Here is a 12,039-nt window from a genome sequence, read left to right on the forward strand (position 1 = left end):
TCAGAGGCCATTTCTCCTCTTCCTGCATCCTCAAATCCCAACTCTGAGTTGGAGATGTTATGACTGACAGATCTTGCACATGGTGACTGGAATCTTAAATCTAACTGAGAAAGATACCTCTTCAGAACCCAGAAGCCTGCTAGGATCTGGAAACAGCTTCCAGCACCACATATAATACTTACATGAGTCAGAAAAGAATACAAACTCATAAGCTGCCCTGGAAACGTGCTTAGCGGCTCAACCCGCTAATAATGCAGAGTTCTCTGGAAGAAGCATGATAACAAAGGGGTGAGAACATGTTGTGAACTGGGTCATTCACGTTTGTTCCTTACTCCGCACAAGTATTTTTGATTTTCTGGTCCCATTCCTCCATTACCATTTGTCACCCAACAAAAACCAGCACTTCATAGGGGAACAGAGTGTGGAACTTGGACCCCTGCTCTTCTGTAACCATGTGGCAGTTTTCACAGAAGAGAAGCCTGTACCTACCCGAGTTTTTGTCAGGCAGTCGGTTTATCCTCCACACAATGGAGTTGAAGGCATGCTCGTACTTGGCAGTTCCCAGAGTTACTCTCATGACAGGCTCAGAGCCAGATACACTAGTTGAACCAAAACTTGCCCCCCGGTTCACTTTAGCTTTTAGAGACTTTTCCCCCAGGACACTTTCCCTGCGGAAGTTTTTCACCCACTCACTGGGCACGGGGTAACGAACCATCACATTCTCACAGGGAACCTGGGTGAGAGGGTCTCGGTTAGAGGAGAAGCCGGTTGACATCCTCAGCCAGCTCTGCACCTCCACCTCTGCCCCATTGATTCTTGCTGCTGTCCTGAGTGTGAAAGGCAAGGTCTTTTCTGCAAATATTGTCCTGAACCGCATTAGCTCAAACCGGCAGGCGTCCAAAGGGTTGAACAGAATAACCCGTGAGTTGTTGAATACATCCTCATCCACACACCCATGAAAATGGCACTGATGGAGCTTGATCCACTTTGTGGTGGTGGTCGGCATGATGTCCTGCCGGGAAACTATTTCGTTCCCTTTGACAAGGACATCGTTGAGGCCCAAGCGGCACTCTGCAAGCCCAGAGAGGAAACTCAGAATGTGGATCCGTGTCAGGACATGGTGCTGGAGAATCTGGTTGTCTCCCTTGCTCACAATGCCAGAGAACTCATCCCTGACATCCACAGTAATCTCCTCTTCAAGGTAGTTCAAGCCCACTGTGCTTAAGTCCATTGACAACACTGGTAGATTCATGAGCCGGTCCTGAACAGCTCGGATGAAACTGAGGAAGTCATCGTAATTGGTGGTGCCCAGCTTGATCACTTGTTCCCTCTCTGCTGTGTGGGCCACAGCAGGTTTGGGCTGGTATTTCTTCTTCTCCTTGTAGGTGACACGGTCTATTCGCAAGCTGTGGATCCTGCCATTCTCGTCATAGTTTTGGAGCCGGGGTTCCGAAATTTCATGGCATATCTCCAGCTTGAACTCACGGAATGGTTTTTCTAGGCCCTGCTCATAATACAGCTGCAAGTAACCACTGTCTGTCAGTTTGATGTAGATGGGTCCCCAGTGCCTAGACGACATGATGTTTTTCTTCTCAGGGATCCTTAGCATCATTGGCCATCCATCCCTGGGCTGGGACAGCATTGAACCAGGTGGGTGGTCATCTAGTTCAATCCAGGCTTTCGGGTCATCATCTGGTAGTGTCGCACTGCTTAAGTGATCAGGATCATCAATCTGGAGTTGTTTGAGTTTTTCAACGGCATCAGAGTGTGACTGGTTTTTGCTTGAGTCATCAAAACTGATGGCATCTTGGTAGATGACAATGAGAGAATCTCTTTGGCTTTTGCCTGTGGCACTGGAAACGGAATTGTTTTGGGAGCGTCTCTCCTGCTCCTCAAAAAAAGCAATGAAAGGGTTGATGGGGGAAGGCTGTACATCCTGCAGAGTCTCATTCAGGAAAGGATTGGTTGCCCTCCAAGGTGGAGCCTCGGTTATGGAAGGCGGATGGTTTAAGGAGGAAATGTCCAGCTTCTGAACTTTGGAAAAGTTCATCAATGTGCTCTTGGGACGTTCCCTCTTCTTAAATGACCCAGCTGAGTGATAACATACATCTGGGATCACAGATGCAGTAGGTGGTGGGTTTGGCTTCAGGGGAGAGGTGACTGGTGGCAAAGGGCAGCAGACTTCATTGTCATCAAAAGTGACCCAGCTGGGGAAACGAGCAGAAGTCACTGGAGTTGCAGGGTGTCCATTCGTGGCTGGACTACTGGCCGGCCAGCTGACAGCCTCCATCTCTACCTCTTCATCTTCCTGGAGTGAGGAAGAACTGTCTGCAAGAAAAAGGAGAGCTTATGAGGGCTGCTATTCAGGGCCTCTACAAGTACGGGAAACTGAGGTATGGGAATGAAGGATGAGTAGAATTTTATCTGGAATCTGATAAATTCAAAAGCAGCTCACTACCTGTCTCAAGTGCTAGTCTGGGCACAGAATCTCATAATTTTGTAATAAGCACACCAAAGGGGCCACACATCAAATGCAGTAAGAATACAAATAGGTCTATCAATACAGAAGCACTGATAGGCCCAAGGTCCCTTGTAGTTTAGCTCTTATACATTCTCCTTTTATTTAATAGAAGTTTCTAGAATAGATTTATTTTTTTACTGTGCTATAAAGTATGCATTCTTAATTCTTAGACATTGAAAACCACCTCCTACATAAAATGATATAAAGCTGATCTCATTAGACAAGACAAGTTATCTGCTCTAAGTGATAATATGATTACAAATAATGTAATTGGGGGGAATTTGCCCAAATGTGATCAATAAATATTAAAAACAAAGTGTTAACATCCTGAATAAGGTCATACAGGTAAATAAGAAGGCTATAAAAACTCCAATAGAAATACAGACAAAGGACACATACAGACAGCTCAGGAGAGAGAAACTAAAAATGTCTAATAAGCATGTGAAAATGTCCAATCTCACTGGAAATAAGAAAAAGAATGCAGATTAAAAACAATCAGTGAAGATTCTTAAAGTTTTTACTCTTCAATGAAGGTAAGGGTACTATGATATGAACAGTAAATAGACCTTTAATGGGACTCTAAGTTGCTACAAACTCTCTGAAAGTGGTTGGGCCATTTGTATTAAGGCCTTACAAATGTGCGTAAATAATAACTTTGTAATTCTTCCCTAAGGAAATAAATCTAAATTGTGAACGAAGCTTTGGGTGAATGTTAAGAAACCGAGGTACACAATAGAATACCCAGCCATTAAAATGTTTACAAGTATGCAATAACATGAGAAAATACTTATAATTTCTTCTATTTTCCCTAAAATACTTTTCCATCTTGGAGTTTATTTATTTTATGCAGATAAAAAAGTATTATTACAAATAAAACTCCACCCTGGCAGGGCCTTCAAGGAAGGGGAGGCAGGACTCGAGTTTCCATAAGGGAAAGATCCAAACCTTTCAGTCAGCATCAAGACCCTGTGTGTCTGCGGGGACTGTGGGAAGGGAGGGGAAAGTGAAGACTTTAGCAAGGAGTGGATTCTGATGAAGGAGTGGCACGGAAAACAAATCTGTGTCTGGCATCCAGTAGATATTCAGTAAAAGTTTGTTGAGTGACTAAGTGAGAAAAGAGTTTGCACTGGAGCAGTTCTATTTACTCTGTTCCTGGAGACATGTCGAGGGGGGACCTCTGCCACCACTTTACCCACTGTTTCTATTTCCAGTAATCTGGCATGAAAGAGAAATGGATGCTCAGTGGTTGAGTCAAGTAGTTGAGTTTTCTGACCACTTCCCTTAACTGTCACGAATATCATATCTGATCAAACCAAATTAGTAATGCTGCACATAAATGGAAGTAGAATTACATGTGGTGGGATGGCTGCTTGTCATTCATCTTTTTTTTTTTTTTTTTAATTTATTTTGAGAGAGAGTGAGGGAGGGGCAGAGAGAGAGGGGAGAGAGAATCCCAAGCAGGCTCTGCACTGTCAGTGCAAAACCCGATGTGGGGCTCAAACCCATGAACCTGGGTGAGATCATGACCTGAGCTGAAGTCAGGTGCTTAACTGACAGAGCCACCCAGGTGTCCCTCAAAGCATTTTAAAATTAAAAATGAGACTTCCCTTCAAATTAATCATTAATACACTTTTGTAGATGTGTGCTTTATTTTCTGAAAAAATGAAGGGAAAGGGGTCAAGAAAACCCAGGTTTGTAGGATTTATGTATTATTTATCATTATTATCATTATCCTTATTACTACTATTACTGCAACAACTACTACTGTTATCATAATGAAGGCTAAAGGGAACAGTGTGGCCTGGAGTAAAATACAATCACTTCCTTGGAACAGTAACTGATCCTCCCTAGACAACTGGGGTTGCATCTCAAAACATCAGTTTCTTCTGAAGCCACTCTAAGGAGCTTTTGTAACCTTAGTGCTCCCACCCGAACAGCCTGATACTGACCCAGCCCCTGTGGAGGGATATCCTTTTTGCCTTGGGGTTCATGACCACTCCCTCATTTAAACAAGCCCAAGTCTTTTTCCTCTGGAGGGTGCTTTTCTGCCAAAGCTGTTTTTATTCTTGCTGCCAAAGGATTCCCTTCTGCGGGGAATCCTGTCTCCAAAATAGCATTTCTCATTTTCCTCTATGAAGCCAAAAAAGAAGGGGGGTGGAAAAAAAAAAAAAGAGGCTTTGTCTCCACTTGACACAATTTTCTTACAATAAATTTCTTCTTAAATGAAGCTATTTAAAATCACACAAAGTCCTAGACGGTTTTGAAGCATTAGACTTAAGATACAATTTAAATGAATCTTCTTTAAATCTGGAGGGAAAGTTTTTAATTAAATTAATTTCTAGAGATTCTATATTCTCTTTGATGGCCATTGAAAAGTATTAAAAGACTTTGTTACAAAATATTCTCTCCTTTGACAGTTTCATCTCCCGTGATTACAAACTGCTTTAAAAAATCCATCATTTGGCACGGCAGTGGGACACAGGTCAAACTTCTGGAGATTTTTTTCCCTAAAAAATCATTTATTAAATAAAAAATGTCTTAGGGGCACCTGGCTAAGCATTCTACTATTGGTTTTGGCTCAGGTCATGATCTCAGGGTTCAAGCCCCGCATTGGGCTCTGTGCTGACAGTGCAGAGCCTGCTTGGGATTCTCTCTCTCTCCCTCTCTCTCTGCCCCTCCCCTGTGTGCTCTCTCTCTCTCTCTCTCTCAAAATTAATAAATTTATAAAAAATGTCTTAATAAAGATACTTTTACAGATGAAAAGCAAAAGTGTCTCTAGCTCACATGAAAATAAAGCATTTCTTGGGGCAAACCCAAGGACTGACAAACACTACTTTGAAAAACTATCCCTTATTAACACTGACTTCTCTATTTGTAAGCTCTTAACTTTCTGTCATTTATCACTGAGATTTTCAATGGTTTTTGCAAAGATTAGGTCATATATTTTCTGAGTCTCTTTTAATTAAAACCTCTTTATTACATTATTTGAGACTTTCACATATAAAAAGTAACTTATCTGTATGTAAAATTTCTGGGGAAACATATATCATATATGACAAAAACTTGACGTCCTTCATATAATAGTATGGTGTATTCTTAATAAAAATGACACACCCTTACAAAAATAAAGTAAAATAAAATAGGATAAGAACAGACAATTCATGGGGGTACCTGGGTGTCTCAGGTGGTTGAGCATCCAACTCTTGGTTTTGGTTCAGGTCATGGTCTCATGGTTCATGGTTTGAGCCCCACATCGGGCTCTGTGATGACAGTGTGGAGTCTGCTTGGGATTCTCTCTCTCCCTCTCTCTGCCCTTCCCCCATTCACACTGTCTCTCTCTTAAAACAAAGATACTTTGGAAAAAAAAAAAAAAAGGAGGGGCGCCTGGGCGGCTCAGTTGTTTGGATGTCTGACTTCGGCTCAGGTCACGATCTCGTGGTTCATGGGTTCGAGCCTCGTGTCGGGCTCTGTGCTGACAGCTCAGAGACTGGAGTCTACTTTGGATTCTGTGTCTCCCTCTCTCTCTCTGTTCCTCCCCTGCTTGCACTCTGTCTCTCTCTCTCTCAAAGGTAAATAATATTTTAAAAATGTTTTTAAAAAGGAATAATTCACTAATGAAGAAATATAAATGTGTAATAACTATTTGGAAAAAAAAGAAGTTCAACCTTTTTATAAAACAATAAATACAATTCTCTCTGTGCCATAGAGACAAAAATTGGGAAAGAATAATAATCATTATTGGTGACCCAAGGAAACTTACACTCTGATGAAAGTTAAAAAAAATCTTTCTGGGGGCAATTTGAAAATTTGTACAAAAGTCTCAAAAAATGTGACCCCAAAATTCTACTCGTACAACTGTATTGTAAGGAAAGAACAATACATGCATGCAGAGATACATTTAGTGTAGGTTTATCACAGCAATGTTTGTATCAGAAAAATTGGAAAACGACATAAATGCCCAGCGATGGAGGATTGTTTGTATCGAGTATTATGCTCCTAAAATGGAATCCCATGCAGCTATTAAGCAAATGTTATTGACACATGTTTATTCACACAGAAGCTGATTATGACATACATTTTGCATGAACAGTAACAAGAGCCTACAATCTGGAGTCAAACTGCCTTGGTTTCAATTCCGTACCTGTAGCACATTAGCCATGTGACTTTGGGCAAGTTTTTAAATTTCTCTGCACCTCAGTCTTCCCATCTATGACATTAAGAAAACATGAAATCCCGGGGCTCCTGGGTGGCTCAGTTGGTTAAGTGTCTGAGTCTTGATTTCAGCTCAGGTCATGGTCTCAAGGTTCGTGGGCTCGAGCCCCGTGTCGGGCTCTATGCTGACAGTGTGGAGCCTGCTTCAGATTATCTCTCTCCCATCCTCTCTCTGCCTCTCCCCTGCTTATGCTCTCTTTCTCTCTCAAAATAAATAAATACAACATTAAAAAAATATATTAAATCCTACCTGTCAGGGTTGTTGGGAAAATTTAATATAGATTTTAGAATTGTGCCTGGCAAGTAATAAATGATAAGTGTTCAGTAGATGTTAGCTGCTATCACTACTCCTACTAGAAGGATACATTTTCATGATATAAAGTATACATATATTTAAAAAGCACTGGAATATAATACTTCAAAATATTTTGATGTGAAAACCAATGTCTCCTGTGGGGTAAGAGGTGATTTAAAAAATATTAAATCTGTATTCTTTAAGAAAATGCTGTTTGCTTACAAGATAAATAGTAAAAGGTCAAAACACATCCTTCGCACTCCTGCTAATTAACCTTAGAGAAAGAGAACAGTTTAGCTGTAATCCATGTTGATAAAGCAGCAGTTAGATCTTTCCCATGACACTTATGACTGATGTAGTTGGTACTGAGAACAATGAGGAGAGAGAAAGAAAAAAAAAGCCAGCAAATTTCTTCAGTAAGAAACAGGCAAAAACTAATTATGCTCAGAACAAAATTAACTATCATCCAGAATTTCATTTTATTGACTTATTAAAATAAAACCAAAGCCAAAAATCCAGCATAATTTTAATTACTATCTCTTCCACCTGCTACCTCCAAATTACTTTTATTATGAGTTGGGCTGCTGCCAAACCAAAGCCATGTATAAAAATCAGGTTCTCATCGGCCCACTGGGAGAGCTAGCTAGTACCTACGAGCTTCCTAATGTCTTTACTGATGCCAACAAAAAAGACATTGGATTCTTTCAATGCTAGACCACAATCTATTTTAAGTGCCCCAAAGACTCAGTTAAATGATTACAATGGTAGTCAAAGTTACCAAACCAAAGAAAAAGTAAGAACTATGGGGGAAGACTAAGTTTCTATATTTTGAATACAGCAGATACTCCGCCCTCTTCTTTCTCCATTTGTTAACCTAATTTGTTCATGCAATGACAAATGCAAAAAATGAGTGCTGTTCATTGAATTTATTTGCAGAGGCAAGAACAAATATTCTTAGATTATTGCCGTTTTCTCAAGATGAGACAGCAGTCACTATTACACAAGAGCATATACTTAAAACTGTATAAGCAGCCTCAGATGCACAGCAGGCCGTTACATATTTGTGGAATGATCTAGAAAGTGAAAAGAGGACCACAGCATTTTCAGGTTTGAAGAGATTTTAGAAATAATAAAACTTGACCTTCATTTTGCTGGGAAGACTGAGGGGCTCAGGAAGTTTAAGTAAAGTACCCAAGGTAACATTTACAAAGTCCTACTTTCAATGTTCACTACCTCTGTTATTTTCTTAATGCTTGTTCTCTAAGCTAAAATCTGGTTAATTTTTCCCACTGCCTTTGAGATGGGCAACAGTTACCTTGACACACAGCTTTTTGGGAGCACTGTTCAGTAGGGGAAAAGAAGTTAACTAAACAAGGATTTATATCCATTTACACAAAGAAGCCTCTGGGCATAAGGTCAGGTGATGTCAGCCCCTGATGTGTGAATGTGTAAGGGTGAGAAAAGAGTTAGTCATCTGAACCTTATCAACGGGAGCTTCTAACTTGGATAAAACAAGCTGAGACCTGCTTAGTCATCACAATACACTGATAAAGAGAGCCAGAGGGTTTTTGAGTCTCTTCATTTGTCCTTAGCATTATCCAGGAGACGGGATGATTTGGTGCTGGTAAAGTTACCTGGTCAGGGATATCCCCAAAGTGAAGAAGCCAATTCATCAAACTAGTACTTCACCACTAGTTGACAGACTTCCTAGCAGGAGCATTTGACACTACATTCTGGTTTCTATTTGCTAAGAGGACCTATGAGGCAGTAGTCAATTGCTCTGCCAACTCCCCCCACCCCTGCTTATCAAGATGAGCTCACTCAACACTCCTCATCTCTGTTTTGCTCAGAAAAGCAACATATATCATCTCTTGCTCAGAAAAGCAAGTATCAGACTTTAAGTTTGATGACTGTTCCAGGAACCTGTGTGTTCCTGGTGAATCTGTTCTCTCTGGTTCTAAACTTTTGTTTCTGCGTTATCACCCCCCACTTCACTGGTACTCAACCTTTGGATCCCTGCTTTTGGCTCCTTTCCTCTAACAACTAAATCTCCACTCAACTGGCTTACTGGTTCCCTGGCTTAATATCAGCTTCTCATGTTGTCTTAGACGAAGACTCTATTCTTCAACTCTCATCAGGGCAGAGATCCTACCAAAATACCTTGCTGTTGTCTGAGAGAGTCACTCCAGTTCCCCAGCAGAGGTCATAGGCAGGGAACAGGGATAGATGCCAATATCTATAACAAATTGAAAAATCAACATTCCATTTTATAACTTAATCTCTTAATATTTTACACACTGAAGTATATCAAAGACTTAACTAGTAATAAGGCTTGTTGAGAACCCAACCTGTGTTTTATTTATTTGTCATTGCCATAGCAAAAAGCTCCTGTATTTCCTTCCTCAACTATTTGAGCACACCAAAGAGGGGTGAACAAAGGACTTTCTAGAGTCTAAGCCTTTTTGAACGGGCAATGAAGCTCTGCTTAATGGACCATAAAATTCTTCTATGGTCTCATAAATAGACATTTTCCAAAGAAGACATACAAATGGCCAACAGACATATGAAAAGATGCTCCACATCACTAATCATCAGCGAAATGCAAATCAAAACCACAATGAGTTATTCCCTTATACCATTCAGAATGGCTAAAATAAAAAAGACAAGAAATAACAAGCATTGGTGAGGATGTGGAGAAAAAGTAACCCTCACACACTGCTGGTGGGAATGTAAATTGGTACAGCCACCGTGGAAACAGTAAGGAGGTTCCTCCAAAAATTAAAAATAGAACTACCATATGACCTATTAATTCCACTACTAGTATTAACCAAAGAAAATGAAAACACTAATTTGATGAGATATTTGCACCCCTATGTTTATTACAGTATTATTTACAATAGCTGAGATCTAGAAGCAACCTAAGTGTCTACAGACAGATGAACAGATAAGGAATCTCTCTCTCTCTCTCTCTCTCTCTCTCTCTCTCTCTCTCTCTCTCACACACACACACACACACACACACACACACACACACACACACACTATGCAGCCATAAAAATGACGAGGCTGTGCCAGTTGCAACAACATGGACGGACCCAGAAGGTATTATGATAAGTGAAATAAGTAAACTGAGAAAGACAAATACCATATGATTTCACTCATATGTGCAATCTAAAAAACAAATGAATAAACAAAAATAGACCTATAAATACAGAGGACAAACCGATAGTTGCTAGAAGGAAAGGGGTGCGGGGGGTAGGGGCAAAATGAATGATGGGGACTGGGAGATGCAAGCCTCCAGTAATGGAATGAGTAAGTCACGAGAACAAAGAACACAGCATAGGGGATATAGTTAATGGTACTATAGTAGCATTGTATGGTGACAGATAGGAGTTACACTGTGGTGAGCATAGTAAGGTATAAGAGAAATTGAATCGCTATGTTGCGCATCTGAAACGAATGTAACCTTATGCGTCAAATATGTTCAAATAGAAATTAAAAACAACAACAACTCATCTCTGGTGTGATGAGAAGTAGAAAAGGTTCTTTTGGTTTAGGAGCTTAAAAGAGGAGAAGCATCCATAAGTTACTCTAAGGGAGAACATAAGGGAACGGCAAGGAAAAAAGAGGGTCTCCATCCTGACTCTAAGTGGAGCATGGTTTGCATACCCAGGAAGTGTCAGAGGTGGGGACCAGGACAAGGACTACCTGCAGGGCCACTGGGACAATGTCCTGAAAGAGTCGCAAGCCTACAGTGCCCATGCCCTTACTGTGACCAGGATAGCTGAGTCATTAGGACCGCCTGTCCCTCTGCCACTGTGGATGTGTCACTCATGTGTGCCCCCATATCCTTACTCACTATGCATCCGGCTACCATGTGAGGTAAGACCCCAGCAACCACCCACTTGAGTCTTAGTGACAGGGACTGTTACTTCTCCAAGGTTGACCCGGTGAGTTCAACAGGGGGGTTGTGATAAGGGCAAAGGAACAGAGCTGGGGGCTCTCACACAGTATTACAGATGCTTGCTTGGGTACATGTGTGCTGGGGATGAGGAGCAGAACGGGCATTCTGACGGAGTCTGTATCAAGCCTTCCTTCCATGTGTTAACTCTGCTAGGCTATAACACAGCTTCCAGGAGAAGTTCTAAAGGTCTGTTGGTGGTAGGGGTACCATTAGCCAGTCTAAGATCACCCACAGAAAGGTTAAGGGCAATTGACAATAGCCGAAAAAATCTCTGTAAATCACTCCCTTTTCACCCATATTGCCCAAAGCTCATTGTTTTTCATGTGGACTTTCAGCAATGACAGTAACGAAATAACCAACAGCTCCTGTGTGCAGTAAGCCACTTCTTCTCAATTGAATTTGGAGTTGGTAATTTCATTTCATTTCAGTACTTATCCAGCTCCTGTTTAGTTATCAAGATCGAAGGAGACATTCTTATGTAGACCGAGGGTAGATGAAACTTACAAACTGTAAACATTATCAAGTTAAGGTAATTTTTTAGAAAAACAGGAGAGCAACTAATTTCTAGCATGACAATAAATTTATTCTAGCTGGTGGAGCTCTATTTGTATTTCTGAACATCTCAAATTTTTCAGAAGCCCTCATGAGGTAGATAATCCACAGGCAAACAGTGAAGTGTTATTTCCAGATGATTTGCACACTTGGTACTTTTCCTGACTTCTTACAGCATTCCCACCATCTGGCATATATACACCAGCAGCTCCTGGGTGGACACAAGGCTCGCAAGGGAAAGGCTGGTTTAAAAGTGGTTTGTACCAGGGGCCCCTGGGTGGCTCAGTTGGTTAAGCATCCGACTTCGGCTCAGGTCATGATCTCACCATTTGTGGGTTTGAACCTTGTGTAGGGCTCTGTGCTGACAGCTCAGAGCCTGGAGCCTGCTTTAGATTCTGTCTGTCTGTCTGTCTGTCTGTCTTTCTCTCTCTCTCTCTCTGCCCCTCCTCCACTCACGCGCTCACTCTCTCTCTCTCTTAAAAATAAGTAAACATT

At 41.2% G+C, this 12,039-nt stretch overlaps 1 protein-coding gene across 4 annotated transcripts in view; it reads right to left on the minus strand.

Annotated features, from left to right (window-relative positions):
• Nucleotides 1–12,039, minus strand: part of STON2 (stonin 2) — a 144,633-nt gene that overhangs the window by 7,566 nt on the left and 125,028 nt on the right. For all 4 annotated transcript variants that reach the window (XM_019461933.2, XM_019461932.2, XM_019461930.2 and 1 more), the window contains one exon: nt 490–2,328. In XM_019461933.2, the coding sequence (XP_019317478.2) occupies nt 490–2,328 (1,839 nt within the window). The remainder of the gene's footprint in view (nt 1–489; nt 2,329–12,039) is intronic.

The sequence above is a fragment of the Panthera pardus genome, unplaced genomic scaffold (genome assembly GCF_024362965.1).
Source record: "Panthera pardus isolate Hobbes unplaced genomic scaffold, ASM2436296v1 HiC_scaffold_24, whole genome shotgun sequence".
Lineage (NCBI taxonomy): Eukaryota > Metazoa > Chordata > Mammalia > Carnivora > Felidae > Panthera > Panthera pardus.